Source organism: Trichosurus vulpecula, chromosome 1 (assembly GCF_011100635.1).
Source record: "Trichosurus vulpecula isolate mTriVul1 chromosome 1, mTriVul1.pri, whole genome shotgun sequence".
Classification (NCBI taxonomy): domain Eukaryota; kingdom Metazoa; phylum Chordata; class Mammalia; order Diprotodontia; family Phalangeridae; genus Trichosurus; species Trichosurus vulpecula.
Genome location: NC_050573.1, coordinates 33,646,502 through 33,668,392, shown reverse-complemented (window position 1 = coordinate 33,668,392; position 21,891 = coordinate 33,646,502). Strand labels below are relative to the sequence as shown.

Here is a 21,891-nt window from a genome sequence, read left to right as displayed (position 1 = left end):
CTAAGGTCCCTTCTGGTCCTAGATCTGTGACCAGTAGAGCAAATAGTCATCAGTGGCACCCCATTTAATGCCCAGCTCTGTCTTGCTGGGTAAAGGAAAGGATTTAGCAAACCTTTTGATGGTGACCATAGTAATAGTTTTTACATAGCACTTTAAGGTTTGCCCAGGGTCACACAACTAGTATGTGTCTGACGCTGCATTTGAATGTGGTCTTCCTGACTCCAGGCCCAGCCTGCTGTGCTGCTTTGCGCCCCACATATCTCCTGCTGTTCTTATTGTGAATAATGAGACCTGTAAATTGGATGAGAATATAGTCAGAATGAGTCAACCGATTGGATGTCCAAACTCAAAGAGACGTTGGTAATAGTTCATTGTCAGCGTCTCCCGGGCACTGCGGTGGGGGCCCCCCGGGGATGAGGGCACCTAGCTGGGAGGGAGAGCTAACACAGTGGAAGGAGGAGTCAGGATCCAAGGTGTCCACCATGCAGGTTTGAGCCTTTGGGCCGAGTCTAAGATGAAATTCAGTAGGCATAATAACCCTGGGAATACACATACGAGCCACAAGAAAGACGGTCCCTACCCTGACACGTTAGACTGGGAAGCTGAAGGTAGGGGTGGGGGTGGAGGAGATGGTCTCCAGGGCAGGGGCATGGTAGAGGATTCCAGAGGAAAGCGGCCTAGTGGGAGATGAAGAGATGGCTGGCCCAGGGACTGTCCTTAGGTGGAATGGGAAGTGTTGTACGTAGGAGACGGTGCCAAGCACGTCGTTAAGTGAGTGCTGGCCTTCTTTTAATGGATTGGTAGATTGCATTAGCTTCTCTCAGGTCCCCAGGTAGCATAGAGCGCCGGGCCTGGAATCAGCGAGACTCATCTTCCTGAGTTCAGTTTTAACCTTAGACACTTCCTGGCCATGTGACCCTGGGCAAATCACTTCACTCTGTGTGCCTCAGTTTCCTCATCTGTAACATGAGCCGGAGAAGGAAATGGTAAACCACTCCAGCGTCTCTGCCAAGAAAACCCCAAATGGGGTCATGGAGAGGTATATGAGAGGACTCAACATAGTTATCTTTTGTCTGCTCTGACCTTAGTAAAAGCCCTGTCATGGGAGAGTGCTTAGCCCCCAAGGGTTCTTTCTGTTGTGAAATTTCCTTTCCCTTTCTCTGCTGTAGAAATCCTAGCCCCACAGAGCACGCTGAACAAATATCACTATATAATGCTGCTAGGACATGAAACTCTGAACTTGGCTGGAGGTGGGGCCCTCCCTGTGTGAGTAACTCTGTTATCTCAAACCCTGGGCCGTGTACCCGGGGGGAGAGCCCTGCACCTCACCTAGGTGCCAACCCCTGACCCAGGCTCACTAAACAAACACAGCCCAGCCCAGCCCCCCACAGCGTGTTCTAAAGAGGGACAGAGAGACAGACCGAGGGACAGAGAAGTGGAGAAGGTGTGGAAAAAGACTGGAAGTCCAGTTCAAAACCTGCCTCCGATACTTAGCTGTGTGAACCTGGGCAACTGTTCCAAGCCTCAGTTACTTCATCTGTAGAATGGAGGTGATAGGACTCTTAGCAAGACAGCATGGTGTGGTATATAGAGAACCGGCCACCCATGGTTGGTAAGACCTGGGTTCAAGTCCTGCCTCAGAGGCTGCTGGCTGTGGCCCCAAGCAAATCACTTAAACCTCTCGGTGACCTGGACAACCCTGTAAGACTATGTAAATGGCAGAGATGGTGCCCATCTACATTTGTTTGCAGGCTGAGTTTCCTCACTTGGGGGCTCCTTATACCAATGACATCAATCAAGCAGCATTTATTAGGCTCCTACTGTGTGTGTCAGGCACTGTGCTAGATGCTGGGGATAAAAAATAAAAACCAGGCCCTGCCCTCAAGAAGCTCCCAGTCTAATGGGGAAGTTAGCATGCAAATAGCTACAGACCAGCAAGACAGGGGGGTAGCCTCAGAGGGAAGGTACAAGATTAAGGAGGACTGGAAAAAAGGAGGGGGGGACTGGGTGTTTGAAAAAAACGATGTCCATAGAAACTTAATAATTTAAGGGAAAAAAGAGGACTGGGAAAGGCTCCTTAAAGAAGGTGAGACTCAAAGGATGCGGGAAGCCAGGGTGAGCAGAGGTCGTTCAGGCCTGGGGCCAGCCGGGGGGAAGCCACTGGGGCAGGAGATGGAGTGTCCTGTTTGAGGAAGGAAAAGGAGGCCTGTGGCACCGGATCAAAGGGAGCCAGGCGTGAGTAGGCTGGAAGGGTGGGAAGCGACCAGGTTATGGAGGACTTTAAAAGCCAGACAGAGATTTGATATTTGATCCCGGAGCCACTGGAGTTTATTGAATTAGGTGTGGGGTGGAGTTGGGGGTGGGGGGGTGACTACTTGCTGTGCCTAGGGGCAGCTGGGTAGTGCAGCAGATAGAGTACTGGAGTCACTGAGACCCGTGTTCAAATCGTGCTTCAGACATTAGCTCTGACATCCCTGGCAAGTCATTTATCTTCTGCCTCTGTTTCCTCTGTTGTAAAATGGGGATGATAGCCTCTGCCTCTCAGGGTTGTTGTGAGGATTAGATGAGATAATATCATAGCGCCCCGGCACATAGTAGGCACTTAATAAGTGCTGATTTTCTCCCTTCCTCATTCCCTGTTGGTGACTGGAAGGAGGATGGGCTTGAGTGGGAAGACCCCCCTTCCCCCCCTTCCTCCCTGGCAGCTACTGCAGTAGTCTGGGCATGAGATGACGAGGGCCTGGACCAGGGTAGGGGCCGAGTCAGAGGAGAGGCTGCCGAGGTGGAACTCACCAGCCCAGACGACAACCTCAGCAAAAAAAAATCGCATGTCCCATCCAGGGATGCTGTGAGGCTCAAATGGAATATAAAGCACTTTGCAGAGTGCTGGGTGAATTATCTTTATTAAAAATAGCTAATAGTGACAAATATTATTCTTTGGACTTAGTTTAGACAGTGAGGGGGGCACAGCGCAGGACTCAGAGTCCAAAGACCCAAGTTTAAATCTGGCGCCAGACGCTCCCTGGCTCTGGATACGTCCCTTCACTGCTGTCTGCCTCAGTTTTCTCATCTGTAAAATGGAGGCACCCACCTCCCGGGTGCTTGTGAGAAGCAAATTGAAATGATACTAAAAAGTGCTTGGCCCAGAGTCTGGCACATAGTAGGTTTTATTGACACTCTCATTCCCTCCCCCCTTCCACTGGAAGGCTTCAGGTGTAGGCTGGGTCACTACCACTTGTCATGTAGGTCATGGAAACAATTTTTTTTCAGATTTTCGTTGCACTAGTTCAGGGGTTCCGAGACTCTTTTTGTGTCCTGGACCCTTTATGTTATTAATTAAAAAATGCAGAGGATTAGAAAGGAAACCATTTATATTGAAATAGAGACAGAGATGTCAGTTTTTCCTGGCTGAATTCATGGAGTCCCTTAAATCCCTCCACAGATTCCTTGGAGGTCCCCAGGTTAAGAAGTCCCTTCTAACTCTGAAATTCTGCAGTTCTGGAGTGTGGGACAAATGGCCCTGGGACCCTCATCTTCCTTTTGCTGGGCTAAGGACAGCATGTCATTCCTTGACACGTCGAGGGCCTCCCTTCCCTGGCACACTTGTGGAACGCAGTGAAGATCTCTCTCTCCCCAGATTTGGCCTCTAGAGTGGTCAAGCTGAGGCCAATTCAGGTCTTGTCCAGGTGTCCCATCCATTTATGATGATTGTTCAGGGTCTTTCCTGTTAATAGCAAGTCCTGGAGCTTTAAAGCCTCAATACCTGGCACATGGCAAATGTTTAATTAAAGGTTTGCTGATTGACTGATGGAGAGTTTCTCTTTTTTTCTTCCTACAACAGATTTTCATAAACAACGAATGGCATGATGCCGTCAGCAAGAAGACGTTTCCCACCATCAACCCATCCACCGGAGAGGTGATCTGCCAAGTGGCCGAGGGGGACAAGGTACAGAGAGCCTCCTCCTAAACAGATAGCAAGTTTGGAATCTCTAAACCAGGCCAGGATGTGTTTTATTGACCCTCTGTGTTCTCTGCAGGGGCAGAGAGTGAGAGTGACTTGGCATGTTTCAGTCTCTTCTAGAAAAACAACCATTCTCCTTTTGAATTTCTTTTTCTGAAAATGGGTGGGGGAAAGGGGGAAATATGAAATCCCAGAAATGTCTTTGTCTTGAGTTTTTTATTAATATAATTATTTTTTGAAAGTAAAAAAAAGTATGCTTCAGTCTGTATTCGCACACCACCAGTTCTTTCTCTGCGGATGGATAGCACTTGTTTTTATTATTTAAAAATAGATACCGGTTAGTCTGGTAGTTCCCACTATGATTTTGAAAGGCAACTAGGGAGAAAAATCTATCCTTAACCCTTGAAGTGTTTGTAGAACTAAAGATTAATTTTATTTATACATATAGGGAGCAGAAATATTTGCTGTAGTATTGAAAGTGTTTTGGCTTTTAGGCAATGATTCAATCAGCAAGTATGTATTTACTTAAGTATTGAGAGGTGATACGATAAGCTGGCTTTGGAGTCCGGAAGATCTGGTTTCAAGTCCAGCCTTTGGAACCTTCTGGCTGGGTAGTCCTGGAGGAGTCACCTCACCTCTTGCTTACTAAGATTATAAAATGGCAAAGCAGTAGAGGGCGTTTTCTCATTGTCTGTTTTCCCTCCCCCTCCAGCAAAAATTCACAGTACTGAATTTGAGTTTTTGGAGAGAGGACTGGGGAGCTCTCAGACATGTGTTTTACAGATGGAGCAATAAGTGTTTATTATTACTAAAGTTTTATTATTGTTGAGTTTGATACTTTTTTTTAAATACACCATGCTATTTCCCTATACACTAGGCCCTCACCGTAGCATCCTTCCTCATAAGGAAGAAAATCAACGGTGCAAACCCGAGCCACACATCAGACACCTCCAGCAGAGTTTGTCCTCCGTGGCCTCTCCTCACCCTCCCCCTAGCTCTTTCCAGAAGGAGGGAGGGAGGCCTCATAGGCTGTCCTTCGGAATCCGTGGACATCCAAGTTCATCTGAGTTGATCTGACTTTGAATTTTACTGTTGTTCATATGGTTGTAGTCATTGTATAGGTTGTCTCTTGGGTTGGTTTTCTTCATTTGGAATCCGTCAATACAAGTCTTCCAAAGTTTCTCTGAATTCCTGAAGTTGGTTTTGTCCGATAATAATTTGTTATGTTTACACGCCATCGTCTGTCCAGCTGTTTCCCCAGTTGATAGGCAGGCACTCCCTTTATGTCCACATTTTTTGGCCACCACAGAAAGTGCTGCTGTGAGGGTTTTGTCATATGTATGGACCTTTGTTTCAGTCTTTGACTTGCTTGGATCGATAGGTATTTGTTGTACATGCCCAGGATTTGGGGATGAACATATATGGAGAGAGGGGTCTAGAGAAGGCAGTGTGGTGTGGTAGAAAGAGTCGGAGGATCCAGATTCAAATCCCACCTGTGATATTACGCCTGTGACCTTGGACAAGTCATTTTTCTCGCTATAAAAGGTGGGGGGTGGGGGAGAACTGGACTTGACGGCCTCTAGGTTCTCTTTCAGCTCGAGATCAATAATCCTGTAGGTCTCCTCATCTTTCTGTTTCTCAGGTGGCTTATCTGTAAGGAAGGGTTGTGGACCAGCTGGCCCCTAGATCTAGGTCCTGTGAATAGCAGTCCCTGGTCAGCCCCCTTGTCTCTATGATCACCACCATCACCATGCAGAGTCTGAGCAGGGGCCTGGTCTTTGTTTCCCAGGCAGACGTGGACAAGGCTGTAAAAGCTGCAAGGGAGGCGTTTCGCCTGGGGTCCCCATGGAGGAGGATGGACGCGTCGCACAGAGGAAGGCTCCTGAACCGACTGGCAGACCTGATCGAGAGGGACCGGGCTTATTTGGCTGTATGTGCTCCTCCCCTGCCCCAATGCCCTCCCTCCCTGCCACCCAAACACACACACACCTGGTGCTTGCTTCAGAAACCTGTGTTAAGACTAGGAGTCTGTCATGACTGACAGGTGTACAGCCACAAGGCGTAGACCGTACGCTGAACAGGCTTTTCTTTTTCAGACACTGGAGACCTTGGACAATGGCAAACCCTACGCCGTCTCCTACCTTGTAGATTTAGACATGGTTCTCAAATGCCTTCGGTAGGTACTGTGATTCATGTGTTTCATGCTTTTAGCACTGAAGAAGAGCGTTCTAGAGACCAACATGGAGTCATTTCTAAAATGTCATGTTGTGGGGGAAATGGATTCACTTTGGTATTCTCTTTAGGAATTACTGAGAATCACATGTGTGTACAGATAGGTATATATGCGCATATGTGTGTATTATATACATGTATGTGTATATACATGTATTTACGTATAGTTATGGGTCCATGTACAGATTTGTATGTATGTACAACATATATGTGTGTATTACATTTTGTATATTTTCATATATATATATATTTTAAATACACATATCTAAAAATACATAATTTTTTTAAAGCAGTAACATCTCATGGATGTTATTTTAACTTTTCTTTCTCCTCAGTAGAACGCAAGCCCCCTTGGGGCTGGATCTGTTTGATTTTTGTTTTTGTATTCTCGCTGTCCAACATGGTGCCTTGTACCTAGAATGTGCTTAATAAATTATTTTTCATTTAATTTTAATTAAAAAATTTTTTTACGGATACTTTCTGTTTTACTTCAAAGTCATCTTGCACTATGTGCCCCCCTTTGCCATTTTTTTCTAACAGAGAAACAGAAGTACCACAAGCCCAGTGGGCAGTGATGTCCCAGATCTGAGACCGGCCATTCTATTCATTGGAGTCCACCTGCCCTTGAGAATTTTTTCATTCCCATCATTATCGTCATAATACAGTGTTTTCCTGGTTCTGTGTGTGTGGCTCTTCATCAGCTCATACAGGTCTTCCGAGGTTTTTCTGAATTCCTCATCTTCATTGTTGTCCCGTCTCAGGATCGTGTTCCATTGTATTCACCTGCTGTAGTCAATCCACGCTCCCCAGATGATAGGTGTAAAGAGCGCAGCTGTCATTATTTTGGCAAATTTGTTATCCTTCTTTTTTATCTTTGACTTCCAGGAGTTAATCCCATGGATGTTAATGATCTAGAACATGCAGTTTCCCCACACCTGATCTAGAGAGATAGGCTAGGGGAAGGAAGGCCCTTCAGGCTGCTTCTGGTGAGCCCTGGCCCAGGAATGTGCCTTGGAGGCTTGTGAAATAGCTCATGGTTCCTGCAACTTCTCCAGTTTATGGAATAAATTTATTTGGAGGAGTGGAATGTAATCTCTGTGAGGGCAGGGACTGTGCTTGTCGTGTTTGTTGAATTGCACCAGGCATTTCACTCTTGCCAACACTGTGTTTCCTCTTACTAGCTCTGAGAGAAAGAAGCAGGGAGGTGTGATCTGCCCTTTAGAACAGATGGAAGATGGGCGGTGGGGTGTGCTTAAGCCAAATATATGCACACACACAAATATATATCCATATAGGCATATATTGTGTGTGTGTGTGTATCTATCTATCTCTTCTCTCTGGCTCTTCCCTCTCTCTTTTCCCTCCTCTCTCCCTGCTTCTTTCTTCTCTCCTCTCTCTTATAGGTGAGCAAGCATTGATTAAATGTCTACTGTATGCTAGGCCCTGGGGACTCAAAGAATGAAACAAGTCCTGCTCCTGTGTATGACCATAACTTACCACAGTTATAAATGACAGGTAGTGTAGTGTTGGTGAATTGAAGTTTGGAGTCAGGAAGCCTTGGGCATGGGGCCTATCTCCAACATATTGTGGCTGTGAGACCCTGGGCAAGTCCTTTAACATTTTAGTGCCATAGGCAACACTCAGATTACAAAGGAGTTGTAATCTGCATCAGTGGAGGGAGTATCACATCCAGAAGTCCCTTCGCCTATGAAATCCAGGTCTCTCCCCTTCTCACTGTTCAACATGGTGCCTGGTGCCTCCTTACCCCAAACAGGAAAGTTGCTCCAAGTTTTCTCATCCCTTCTCATCCACACTCGTTTCTTTCTTTGATACCTTCCCCACTATACTGTAAGCTTCTGGAGTATAGGGAATCTGTTTGGTGGTGTTTTTGTAACTCTGAGTATGACCCCTTGTGTTGCCCAGGACCTGTGGGCAGCTGAAGAACTCAGCCAGATTCTACAGGCCAGATCTTTAGCACTTCCTGCTGTGTTCCCAGGGAGTGAGCCAAAGAGCAAGGCTCTTTGAGAAATGGGGGATTAAAGCCATTTGTGCTTCTTTGTGCTGGGGCTTTAGAAGGCTCCCGCACCATCCATTAACTAAATCCACTGATATTTTCAGATATTACGCTGGCTGGGCTGACAAGTACCACGGGAAGACCATCCCCATCGATGGAGATTTTTTCAGCTATACACGCCATGAGCCTGTTGGGGTGTGTGCCCAGATCATTCCAGTAAGTGATGCCTCCCCCTGCCCCCTCCCTTACTCCCCACAAATCCTGAATCTTCTCCTGGAGGTAGAAGATTTTGCCTACACGTACCTGAGCTTTCCCTGGAATGGGGCAGAAAAACCAAGCAATGCCATTACTCCTGAAGGCACGGCTCTGGGGGAAGGAGGGAGGGCGGGGATCGGCCATCATCGAGGAGGCCGCCATTGAAGTCACCCTCCGAGGCTTCATTGTGGCAGGGAAGTGGCTCCGAGATGGTGCCATTGGAGGGCAAGCAGTGGCTGGGCCTGCCAAGCTAGAAAGGCTTCAGGGCTGGGTCTGCTGATGGACAGTGTGACTGTTCACATCTCTCCCTACTCTGGTCCACTCTGTACCCTGTCGAAAAAGGTGCTTCTATAAAAAAGATCTTTTCAGAGCCTCTACCTGAAATTACCTGGTATTAATTTTGTGAATATTTCGAATGTGTAAGACGCAGCATGGCTCAGGGCATGGAGAGCTGGTCTCAGAGCTATCGAGATCTAAGTTCAGATCTTGCCTCTTGACACATCCTGGCTGAGTGTAAGCTCGAATGAGACAGCAAAGCTCTTAGTGTCTTGGGCTGCTCTCCAAGACTGAGCCCAGAGAAAGGGCATGCCTGTGCTGGGCACAGGGAGTTGCCTAACCCAGGAGGCCCCTGTGCCAGCAGAATCATCAGTCTGGCCTCTTACCCTTTCTTTTGAATCTGCCAACTTTTTATTTGGCTCAGCCCGTGGTGCCACTGCCTACAGAAAGTCTTCCTGACCCCTTGGTAGTGAACAGGTACCTCTTATCTGTATCACACACACCCATGCTGGCTCCCTCGAGGGCAATGAAAACTTCTCCAGGGGAGGGGTTGTTTGTGTCCCCAGGGCCTGGCACACAGTAGGTGCTTAATGACTGCTGGCTGCCTTTTGGATGCTTGACATCCTAAACTCAATGTAGCCAAAACTGAGCTCATTATCTCCCCCCAAGGCTCCCCTCTTCCAAAGTTCCCTGTTACTGTAGAGGGCAACACCGTCCTCCTGGCCCCCTGGCTTGTAGCCTAAGGGTCATCCTAAGCTCCTTGTTTTCCCTCATCCCCCCAGATCTAAGCTGTTGCCAAGGCCTGTTGACTCCACATCTGCAGTGTCTCTTGAATATGCCCACTTCTTTCCTCTGACCCTGCCACTCCTCACTCCCAGTGCAGCCCCTCATCACCTCAGGCCTGCATTATCACAATAACTGCTGGGGGGTCTGCCTGCCTCAGGTCCTCCATTCAGCCGCTAAAGTGGTTTTCTTGAAACAGGTCTGATCACATCACCCTCCCACTCAGTAAACTCCAGGGGCTCCCCAGGGACTCCAGGAGCCATTACAAAGTGCCCCTAGCTCCCCAACACGGCCTCCTAGGTCTGGTGACACTGACCACCCGGCTGGGCCACCAACAGGACTTCTCCTGATTCCAGGTCTTCTCACAGGCTGTGAATGCCATGTGCTGAGAATGCTCTCCATTCTAGGAAACCTTTCCTAGGCCTCTATAAAGCTAGTGCCTTTCCTCAGAGATCACCTCCTGTTAAATTCTCCCTCTCCCCTCTCTCTCCCTTTCCCTCCTTTCTCTCTCTGCCCCTCTCTCTCTTCCCCTCTTCCCTCCCTCCCTTTATCTCTTCCTCTTTAATCTGTCTTCCTCCTTTCTTTTATTCTCTCTCCCTCCCTCTCTCTCCCCCTCTTTCCTCCCTCTTTCTGTCTCTCCTTCCTCTTTATCTCTCCCTCCTTTCTTTTATTCTCTCTCTCCCCCTCTTTCCCCTTCTTGTCCTCTCTCCCCTTCATCTATCTCTGTCTCTGTGTGTGTATAAATATGTGTATATGTACATATATGCGTATATGTGTATGCATATTTGCATATTTTCTCAGATTTTGCCAGTACGTGGTCATTTCCCTTTCCTTGTATCCCCCCTCCCGGCCTCAATTAGCCAGGGCCTGGCACATAGTAAGGGCCTAATAAATGCCTTTTGGCTGACTGGTCGGGCCCTGCCTAGACAAGACCAGAGGAGTCAGGTTGGTTGCAGAGTTTCTGGTTTTTTCAGGCTGGGTATCCCTATACTAGAGGGTTTATAGGTTCTCTGAAAGGAATCACTCACGGTCGGAAGGAGAGTTTTTATAAAGCCACATACACAGAATGATTGTGAGCATCTGCAGCCCCCTCGGGCCAGGCCGCCCCCTCCCCCAGATGCTGTCTCTCCCTCCTGTTGGCCCCTCTCTCTTTGGGGGAGAGGTTTCGTCGCTCTGCAGGGTGGGGTGCAGGGGTACTCAGGGTTCTCTCTTGATTGGACTTGGGGCTTCTCCTGTCTTCTTGTGTCCCTCACATCAGTCCTATGCAAGGTCCCTTGGGCGAAGCAGGGTGGGAGAGACTTAGGCCAGGAAGCCTCTTCTCTCGGAGGGGCAGCCAGGCTGAGCCCACGAGTGTTAGTGGCATGTGTGGGGTTAGTACAGCTCTGCGGTCCTTCACACGGCGGGGCTGGTTCCTGGCTCTGTTGTGGGAGAGAGGGCTCACGCCAACAGAAGGACAGACCTCTGGGCCCTTCAAGTTAGGGGATGACTGCACTCGGCGGTTAGTCGTTCCCGCTGGAATAAAAGCACTCCAGAGATCAGTTGGTTGACAGACTTTCATTAACTATATCCCAGACTTATACAAGGGGGATGGGGGTGGGGAAAGGACCACTGTCCTCAGAGAGCCTCCATTCTAATAGGGTAGACAACATATAAACAGCAGCTAGGTAGCGCTATGGATAGAGGGCCAGGCCTGGAATCAGGAAGACCTGAGTTCAAATTTAGCCTCAGACACTTCTTAGCTGTGTGACCCTGGGCAAGTCACTTCACCCTGATTGCCTCAGTTTCCCCATCTGTAAAATGAGCCAGAGAGGAAGATGGCAGACCACTCCAGTATCCTTGCCTAGAAAACCCCATATGGGGTCAGGAAGAGTCGGACACGACTGAAATAAACAATGTCTCTTCCAGTGGAACTTCCCGCTGCTCATGCAGGCCTGGAAGCTGGGACCAGCCTTGGCCACAGGAAACGTGGTTGTGATGAAGGTGGCCGAGCAGACCCCCCTCACTGCCCTCTACGTGGCCAACCTCATCAAGGAGGTGAGTGACTGGTGCTTCCTTGCTCTTCCTCTCCTCCACATCACATGTTGGAGTACAAGACCCCGCTTTTAACATTGTGTCATTGGTATCCAGTGGTCTCCTCTGAGATTACCTCCCTTCTCTTCCGCCATCTTGTTTGTCCATTGTTGTGGGCCACATTGTCTTGCCCTGTCAGGATGTGAGTGCCTTTCTTTGTACAGCACCTGGCATACAGGGAGTGCTTAATAAACGCGCGTTGGCTTCTCTCTTCTCCCTTTCCTTTCAGCCTGTTGCCGCTACTATAAGTGACCCAGCCACTGGCAGGGGTCTGAGAGGGGAGTGGAGGGAAGACGGTCTGATTCATTCACAAATGTTTGTTAAGCCCCTGCTTTGTGCAGGGCCCTTTGATGACCCTGAGGTCCTTTCCATTTCTGAGTTCAGGATCCCACAGCTGAGCTGAAGGGGCTTCCCCGCAACCCCTGAACTGTTAGATTTCTGGTTGACAGACAGGTTGGGACTTACCTTCTTCCTACCTTGAGCTGTCCTGTTGTCTCATCGGCTTTCGCCTCTCTACGAAGAGGGAGAAGCCCCCCAGGGCCTTTTGGGCCTGGCAGGGGACTTCCTCTGGCACGGAGAGATAGCCCAGTCCATGCCCTTGGCTGTTCACTCACAGGCCGGCTTCCCCCCTGGAGTGGTCAACATCATCCCTGGATATGGCCCGACAGCTGGTGCGGCCCTCGCTTCCCACATGGATGTGGACAAGGTGGCATTCACTGGCTCCACTGAGGTAAGGAGAACAGGTTGGCTCAGAACCAAAGGGTCTGCCCTTCTTGGGGACCTTAGAGAAGCTTCTGGGTGACACTCGGGGTGTGGAGCCTCCTTCTTCAAGAAACTGCTGTTTCAGACCCTTTTGTATAGTGGTAATAAAGAGATCTGGAGTCTGTGAGTCATGGGAGATAGACTAGGTCGGAGGACGAAGGTTCTAGCATTTATTAAGCACCTACCATGGTGCTATGCTAAAAACTAGGAATAGATACAAGAAGGCAGACGGAACCTGACATTCTAATGAGGGAAGACCACACACAAAATGGGAGGTTGGGAAGAGGCGGGGGCGGGGATAGTGTGGACACACTGAGTCAGTATAGGGGATGGCATAGCCTGGTGGTTGGCGTCTCCCACCACAGATGTTATCTGGGCCCCAGCCTTGAAACTGCCATGTTTACTAATCTTAGAGGCCGCTGCTCAGGCGGGTGGGAGGAAGTCTGATCCACTGGAGCTTTATGCTGTGAGGTCTCAGCACGGCCTCGGGGCTGCGTGGCAGGCTGGGTTTCCCACACCTGGCCGAAGCTTTTCTTCTCTCCTCAGTTCCATGCGATGATTGGGTAGCGGACTGTTAGTGTAGGGATTGGCGGGGGTCTGGGGCAGGGGATGTCGGGAGGCCTCTGGGGGCAGATTCCAATAATACATTGACCAGGACCACTGATGGAATGCACCTCCCTTCTTTGGGGAGTGACATGGCAGACTATGGGCAGAGCCCTGGGTCCGGAGTTCAGATCCGGCTTCAGGCACTGTCCAGCCGTGTGACCCTGGGCAAGCCGCTTTGCCTCCGACTGCCTTGTTTTACTCATCTGTAAAATGGGGATGGCAGTGGCACCTGCCTCCTAGGGTGGTTGTGAGAATCAAATGAGATGATGTTTGTAAAGTGCTTAGCACAGTGCCTGGCACGTAGTAGGTGCTGTATAAATGCTAGCTAGTACTATTACTATAGAAATGTCAGCACTTAGCACAGGGCCTGGCACGTAGTAGGTGCTGTATAAATGCTAGCTAGTGCTGTTACTATAGAAATGCCAGCACTTGGCACAGGGCCTGGCACATAGTAGGTGCTGTATAAATGCTAGCTAGTGCTATTACTATAGAAATGTCAGCACTTGACACAGTGCCTGGCACATAGTAGGCCCTGTATAAATGCTAGTTGTTATCATGTTAGCTCTTAACTAAGGGCTGGCTGACTAAACAGTGCCCTGGAGTCTGTGTTGCTGGGTGAATCCCTCCCTTTGGAAACCTGTCAGGGAAGGGAGGTGGGTTTCAGCAAGGAGGGGGACAGTGAGGAGTCTGGCTTTCCTGAACTCATGGAATCCCAGTTTGAGTGTTTCTAGGGAGCTCAGAGACCGTCCAAACCCTGATTGTTCACATCTGAAGTCACTTGGCCCAGGTCCTGTGGGAAGCAAGTTGCCGAGAGAACTTGGAGCTGGGCCTGGTGCCGTGAATCCAAGGAGCCTCAGCTCAGTCTCTGAAGCCTCTTCTCTGTGCGCAGGTGGGGAGCCTCATCCAGACAGCTGCTGGGAGCAGCAACCTGAAGAAAGTGACGCTGGAGCTGGGTGGCAAGAGCCCCAACATCATCATGTCGGATGCCGACAGTGAGCCCTGCGGAGGGTGGGGAGGGGTGCGGGGTCCCCAGCAGGGAGGGTGCTGCTTGTCCAGTATTTTTTTTTAAACCCAATGTGTGATTTTATTGGTATAGGGAACTCCCAGGTGAGGAAGCTCCCTTCCCAATGTAGGTTGACATCTTCTTTGCAGCTTAGGGCCCAGAGCCCTGAGGAGTCCTGTCACTTGTCTAGGGCCCAGGGTGTGTGTCCAAGGCGCGACTTGAACCCATGCCTCCCTGACTCCAAGGCCAGCTCTCTACCCTCTAGGCCATACCACCTCTCACTTTGCACATAGTAAATAGGAATAAGGCATAGGTAGGTGGCATGGTGGATAGAGTACCAAGCCTGAAGTCAGGAAGACCTGAGTTCAAATGTGACTTCAGATACTTCCTGGCTGTGTGACCCTGGGCAAGTCACTTCACCATGTCTGCCTCAGTTTCTTCATCAGTAAAATGAGCTGGAGAAGGAAATGGCAAACCATTCCAGTATCTCTGCCAAGAAAATCCCAAATGAGGTCACAGAGGGTCACGACAAAGAAGGAATAAACGTGAATCGAGTTAAATCGCCCAGAGGGGCCCGAGAGTCAGGAGATGGGCACATGGGAAATCTCACCTGTTTCCTGCCTTCCTCTCCACAGTGGACTGGGCCGTGGAGCAGGCCCACTTTGCTCTGTTCTTCAACCAGGGCCAGTGCTGCTGCGCGGGCTCCAGGACCTTCGTGCAGGAGGACATCTACTCCGAGTTTGTGGAGAGGAGCGTGGCCCGGGCCAAGGCTCGGGTGGTGGGGAACCCCTTTGACAGCCGCACCGAGCAGGGGCCTCAGGTAGGAGGACCAGTCTGTAGTGTGCATGTGTGTGTGTGTGCATGTGCATACATGTGCATGTGTATGCGTGTGCTCACATGCACCTGTGCACAAACATGAGCTCAGGAGGATCGGGGCCCAGGGGCATGGGAATACGGAAACGGCGCCCTTCCTGAATGCTGCCTCTCTGTAGGATTCTTCTCTTTCCTATCTATTTTCTGTTTCCTTTTTTCTGTCTGTATGTTATGCTGCACAAATAGTCGGCTGGCACTCGTTAAGCACCTACTATGTGCCAGGCACTGCGCTAAGCTGGGGATGCAAAAAGAGGCCAAAGACGGTCCATGCCTTCGGGGAGCTCATGGCCTAATCTAAAATGAAACTGAGCTCCCTCTGACAAGCCAGGCCAGGCTCGGGGAGCTGGGGCCGAGCTGCGCTTCTCCTTCCGCAGGTGGACGAAGAACAATATAAGAAGATTCTGGGCTACATCGATTCAGGGAAACAGCAAGGAGCCAAGCTGCTGTGCGGAGGGGGGCCTGCCTCCGACCGGGGCTTCTTCATTCAGCCCACCATCTTTGGGGATGTGCAGGACAACATGGCCATCGCCCTGGAGGAGGTGAGCCCTGCAGCCCCATTGGCCGCTTTCTCCCAACAGAGGGAAGAGGGAGGTCTCAGGTGAGCATTTTGAAAGTTCAGTGTTTAGCCTGGAGGGGAGAAGGCTCTGGTGGGTGGGGCATTGGGGGGGGGGGGTGCGCCGTGGCTGCTCTCATGAAGTAACTGGAGTCCTGGTCAAGGTGACAGAGCGGGGTCATCTTGTTCTGCTGGGCTGCAGAGAGCAGAGCCAGGCACGGTGGGTGGATGTTTCAGAGATGCAGATTTTGGCTCGATGTCAGGAAAAACTCCCAAGATGGGAGCTGCCTCCATGGACTGGCTAACCACTGTCTGCCCCACAGATCTTTGGGCCGGTGATGCAGATTATGAAGTTCAAGACCATTGAAGAGGTGGTGGAGAGAGCCAATGATTCCAAGTATGGGCTGGCTGCAGCGGTCTTCACAAGAGACCTGGACAAGGCCAACTATCTCTCCCAGGCACTGCAGGCCGGCACAGTGTGGTAAGGAGCTGACCCAGCATGCCTTGACTGAACACCTTCTTCGTACCAGGCTCGTCAGCAGAGCAGCCCCAGCCCTTGAGTGGTGGCAGTATTGTAAAGACCAGCACCTGGGGGAGGCCTTAAAACTCTGCTCAGGGCAATGACCAACTGCAGTTCCCGGGGACTCTTGATAGAACATGCGTGCCACCTCCTGATGAGAGGTCGTGGTCTCAGGGCGCTGTCTGGGACTTGGGTTTTGGACATGGCCAATGTGGGAATTTATTTTGCCTGACAACATTTGTCACAAAGGTTTTGCTTTTCTTTCTTTTTCAATTGAGGCAAGAGGGAGAAAAGATAGATTTTCATTGAAAACAATTTAATTTAAAAAAAATCCCGGGAGTACTTGTTAGAATGGAGGTTAGGAGAGCAAGAAGCTTCCACTGGGAACTGTTTTTGAAACCTTGTTTTGAATTGCGAAATTTCTAAATTGCAGGATAAATTGCTACGATGTGTTTGGAGCACAGTCCCCATTTGGAGGCTACAAGATGTCTGGGAACGGGCGAGAACTGGGCGAGTATGGCCTGCAGGCATATACAGAAGTGAAAACTGTGAGTGTGGGGCTACCTCCTGGGAGGCCTGTTTAGCAAGAGTTATTTTACCTTTGTCGTATTCACTTCCATTCATTAAGCAATCTTTAAATTCCTGTTAAGTGGTGAGCGTGATGCTAGGGATACAAAGATAAAAAAATGAAAGTAGTCCCTGCCCTCAAGGAGCTTATGTTCTAGAATGTTGAGGGATCTTTTTTTCCCCCTGAGGCAGGGTTAGGTGACTTGCCCAGGGTCACACAGCTAGTAAATATCTGAAGCCACATTTGAACTCAGGTCCTCCTGGCTCCAGGGGTGGAGCCGTATCCATTGCACCACCTAGCCGCCTCATATTCAGAGCATCTTAACTTTTTTGCGTGTCCTAGATGGACCCTTTTGCCAGCCTGGGGAAGTCTGTGGAGCCCTTCTCAATCATATTTTTAAATGCATAGAATAAAATACACCAAATTACCGAGGAAACCAATTATATTCAAATATAGTTATCAGTATATTTACACTTAAATGTAAATAAATAAATAATAAATAAAAGTTTTAAAATACCAATATATTTTTAAAAAAATAAGTTCATAGATCCCAGGTTCAGAACCTGTGGCCTAGAGAGAGAATTAGTTAGCTGTTTACAGATAAAACAATTCAAAATATGTTCCAAGCCTCTTTGGGGTTGGATGTATTGGTCCTTGGATCTTACACAAGGGCCTTTGGGTAGGAGGTGGCATCTCATGTGAGTCTTGAAGGGAGCTAGGGATTCTCAGAGGGCTTGGTAAAGAGGGGAAAAGCTTCAGGCATGGGGAATATCTTTGCAAAGCTATGGAGGAGGGGGAGAATGTCATGGGAATGTCAAGGAAATAAATGGCAGTTAGGCCACACTCTGGCTGGAACACAAGAATGCATGAGGATGGCAAATGTGAAATTGGCCTAGGTTGGAACCAGATCATGAAGGACTTTAAATGCTGCCTAGAAGAGCCTCTGTCTTTTATCCTAGGGGCGCTAGGCAGCCGTGGGTATCATATCCCACCTACTAGTTCCTGTGCTCAGTCCAATGACAGCGTAAGTCAGTAGGCCTAAGCCTCGAGGGCAAGCCCAGCTGAACCCAGAAAGGTTCGTTGCTAGATTTTTTTTTTTGGCCACAGCAGCTCTAAGCGGGAGATGGGTCACCGCTTTTGCTTCAGCAGAGGGAAGGCCTGTGCCAACTAGAAAATGGATCCTTGGAAAGATAGAAGCATGGGCATTTTACTTCCTCCCCTCAGATCTTCTGCTCAGGACATTAGGTGTTTGTTATTTAAAGTCCCTCCTGTGAGAAGCACAGAAGAGATAGAAGACGGATCCCAGGAAACTTGCAGTCTGGCTGGTCAGAGGCACCACGTATATATAGAAGGAATTAGAGAACACTGTAACATTGAGTGTCACCTGTGACCAGATCTTAGACCACTGAGGCCTCTTGGCCCAGCCGGTAGAGTGGTGGGCTTGGAGTCGGGATGATCTGCTGCTGATACTGAACTCACTGGGTTCCAATAGGCAAAGTCATTTCCTGTGGGGAATCCAAACTGTACAGAAGAAAAGTCAAAGGGCCACACTTGAGGACCTAGAGGGCCGCATGTGCCCTCGAGGCCGCAGGTTCTCCCCCTGCCCCCTCCCCACCCCAGTCTTAGATTGTAAGTTAGGGATGGTTTGCCATCAGCACTGTTGGAGGGAATTCCCACACTCCCAGCAAAAATGACAACTTCTTGGCCCAGACTGTATCTAGTAGGAGACCAGAAGAAGGAACGATCTCAGTGGCTGAGAAAGGTGTAACGTAGGTGGTCTTTGGAGCATGATCATAAATAGGTCCCGTGGAATAGTAGGTGGAGAGCTGGGCTCAGACTCCTGAAGACCTGGGTGCGAGTCCCACTTCTGACACAGACTGGCTGCATGAGCCTGGGCCAGTCACTTAACCTTGCAGTGGCCCCCAGGTCTGTAGACCAGATGCTGTTCTGCATTGGCAGAGGGGATTTCCTACACAGATAAAATGAGTTCTAGATCCGCCTCCCCAAATAGCTTGCAGTTTATATATCCTTTGATTGATTATATCATTTGATTAAGTGAGATTGATGAATCGAAGAAAGTGTGGAATTTACATTGAACACAACCACAAACTCCAATTCAGTAACCTTTATTAAGCTTCTGTCATGTGAGGTCCTGAGAATCCAAAGCCCCTGCCTTCAGGGAGCTTATATTCTACTAAACAAAGAGACAGAGGCATCGAGGGAGAAATTAATATATCAAATACAGGATGTACAGTAGACCTGTGTGCCTTGAGCAAAGAGTTTGCTGGGAGCGGTCCAGAAGGAATTTATGTCCTTTGTGAGGCCTTGAATGCCGGGTTGATGTGAGAGGAAGAAGGAAGTAGTTATTGTGATACTAACAGCCCACATTTCTCTAAGGTTTCTATAGCGTTTCCTTATGTCAGCTCTGTACTGTAGAAGTGTTAAGTATCATTCTCCCCATTTCATAGATGGGGGAACTGAGAGATGGACTCAGAGGAATGATTTGTTGAGGATTGTGCAGATAGTAAGCAGCCCAGTTGTGATTTGACCTTGGTTCTTCAGACTCTAGGTCTGGTTCTTTTTCCATTTCCCTGGTTCTTGAGTCGGGGCATGACAGAATAAAGCCAGTTTTATAGGGGACATGATCTGAGAGCATAGGAAGTGTTTAGCACAGTGCCTGGCACATAGTAGGTGCTTAATAAATTGAGTAATCCCAAATGACAGCCTGGGCAGCATCCCACAGATACAGAACCCCTTCTGTACCAGAGAGGGTGGTAGCTTTAATCATCTGTTTTCCAGGACTAAGCTGGTTCTTTACAGTTAATCCCAAGCGTTTGGCTGCTTTTGAGTGTTTGTGCTGTTACAATCATTGTGCATGTTATTCTCTTGGTTCTACTTAATTCCTTCTGGATCGGTTCAAGTGACTCTTTCCATGTTTCTCTGAAATCTTTGTATTTTTTGTTCCATTATACCACAATATACCATAATTTGATAGCCATATTATTCCCCAATTAAAGGGTACCTTTACTTGTTAGTCACCCATTAGTCAGCTGTTTGACCCATTACTATATTTGTTCTCAGTCATCCTGAGTTCTAGTGTAATCCAGGAGTATGTTTGGATATTATTTTACTAATTAATTTAACTTAGAGCCTCCAACCCAGTTTATTAGCTATTTAATAAGCTAGAGAAACCTTTCCGCATAAACAGTTGCTTATCTATAAATATCAAAACTCCTAATCTCTTAGGATTAGCGCCATTAAAAGTTACAGTTTACACAGTTTGTTAATAGCGTAATCAGCAGAAACCCAAATAAATAAAAATTTACAGTGTTTTAGCTATTTGAAGGATCACAGTCTGAATCACTTCAAATCCTTACTATAGCTGCAGACAATGTCTCTTCATTTCTGAAGAGATGTGGTCCTACCTCATATACTTCATTCAGGAACTAAGCAAAGTTTCTTCTCAAGAATTCTTTTCATTTTTTCACAAGATAAAGATCAAAACAGTTCTATCAAGGGAGAAGACCTCTACATCTTCTTTCAGGCTATCACTCTGAGTAGTCTCTTCAAACCAAAGTTCAAGTTTTCCATTTCCACAACATTGCATTTGGCTCTTAAAACTACAGTTACAATAAGTATGGCTTTGATTGAAGAGGCTTTTGAAACAGGTGTTGTTAAAGGGAACAACAAAAATTAATGTTTAACATCATATTCCCTCTGTTTGATTTAAAATAAAGTTTTATTGATGCCTTTTATTTTTACACAAGTCATTTCCACATAGAATACCTGCCCAATTATGTCTCTTGTGATAAAGAAAACTAGTTAGGCAAAATGAACCATCTTGGCAGCACGTACAGCATTCCATACCAATAAACCAAGCTCCCTCTCTCTTCTCCCAGGAAAGAAGAGAGGTGTCTCCTCACCTTCTCTCCAGGGTCAATATTAGGCATTATTCCACATTCCTTCTTTTTGAAACTTTCTGACTCTTCATTCTATTAACAGGTTACCGTCAAAGTTCCTCAGAAGAATTCATAAAGAAGAATGTGGGATTTCCCCAACCATGCCTGCAGTTGATGTTTTAATTAGATTGGGATTAGAACCTGGACCAAGAAGAGGCCCACTTGTTCACTAGTATCTCGGTAGAGAAACAATCAAAAAAGCTTGTGGAATGATAGGGTTCCATGGTGAGGGGAAGCTATTGTATTCTTTAATTGCAACAACATTACAAGCTATGGGTGAATTTTTTGTGCCTGAAACATTTTAGTACGTTGGCTAACATTCTTGTCGACAATTTTTGGCACCTTCTTTTGCTTTAGGGCTAAACCTTATTAAAAACTTTGATACCTTTGCTTCTTGTACAATTTATTTTGTCTTAGAAGATGACCAAATGTCCTACATGGCCTATGTGTGTGTACATAGTGAGATTGTTGAGGGTTGGGGAGATGAGGTCCAGGAACCCCAAGACTGGAGTTCCCAGACGGGTAGTTGAGGGGGAGTACCCCTCAAGGACCCGACTACTGGAGAGGGTCAGGGCCATCTGGAATGAATTTGCAGACTCAAGCATTCTTTAACTCAAGGTGGCAAAGATTTATTATGCTTTTCAGTGGGCAAGAGTTTTTAGGGAACCTGCAGCCTTACAGGGGTGCAGGTAAAGTTTTTATAGGATATTTGATGGTAGAACCTGCCAAATATGTTAATTACTTGTTTTGGGGTGGGATTAGGGAGTGGTTAAGGGGTGGTCAGTTCTTAAAGGAACATGCACTTTTTGTATCTACTGAGCAAGTATCTTACCCAGAGTTCACTGGGAAATACCCCAAGGAGGGGCTACCTAGAGGGGCAGTTTTAGCCCTGAAATGTCAGTAAGTCGACTAAAAGGCAGGGCCCTGCTTCTATCAATGTCTTGTCAGATAAGATAAATGTAAGGGAGTATACATATGTCTGGGTCTAGCATGCACATGGTAGGCCAGTAAGTAGTAAATATCTTGACCTAGGATATACAGCACATATACAGGGAGTCCAAAATAATAAATTCTATAGTTGCGGTAACAGGAAGAGAGATAAGTGCTTTGCTAGGGCATGCTGTCCTGCCTTGCTAGAGAGAAACTGCTAGGGACAGTGTTTTGAGGCTGGGGGAGATGTGATTTTGGAACTTGGGTCCAAGCACAGGCACCCAAGCACCCCATCAAGATCACATACATAAAGTATCTTACAAACCTTAAAGTGTCATATAAATCTTAGTATGGCCTGGGTTTGGCATGGACTCTTGTTCTTTGGGCTAGCTCATTCACCTAACCTGTACTCATGCTAGCACATCTGGGGTTTCCCGAGAGTAGGCCACTCACTTCTCCCTCTCCTCTCCCCTCCTTTCCCCTCCCCTCCACTTCCTTCCCCCTTCTTTCTCTCTCTCTTTCTTCC

The 21,891-nt window shown here is 48.0% G+C and overlaps 1 protein-coding gene across 1 annotated transcript in view; it reads left to right on the top strand.

The window, feature by feature from the left end:
• ALDH2 (aldehyde dehydrogenase 2 family member) overlaps window positions 1-20,824 on the top strand; it is a 31,822-nt gene extending 10,998 nt beyond the window's left edge. The window contains exons 2-13 of the mRNA XM_036757468.1: window positions 3,842-3,946; window positions 5,751-5,891; window positions 6,058-6,137; window positions 8,312-8,423; window positions 11,427-11,555; window positions 12,208-12,321; window positions 13,849-13,951; window positions 14,598-14,782; window positions 15,210-15,374; window positions 15,712-15,869; window positions 16,342-16,456; window positions 20,479-20,824. Of these exons, the coding sequence (XP_036613363.1) occupies window positions 3,842-3,946; window positions 5,751-5,891; window positions 6,058-6,137; window positions 8,312-8,423; window positions 11,427-11,555; window positions 12,208-12,321; window positions 13,849-13,951; window positions 14,598-14,782; window positions 15,210-15,374; window positions 15,712-15,869; window positions 16,342-16,456; window positions 20,479-20,511 (1,440 nt within the window). The 3' untranslated portion in view covers window positions 20,512-20,824. The remainder of the gene's footprint in view (window positions 1-3,841; window positions 3,947-5,750; window positions 5,892-6,057; window positions 6,138-8,311; window positions 8,424-11,426; window positions 11,556-12,207; window positions 12,322-13,848; window positions 13,952-14,597; window positions 14,783-15,209; window positions 15,375-15,711; window positions 15,870-16,341; window positions 16,457-20,478) is intronic.
• The last annotated feature ends 1,067 nt before the right edge of the window (window positions 20,825-21,891 follow it).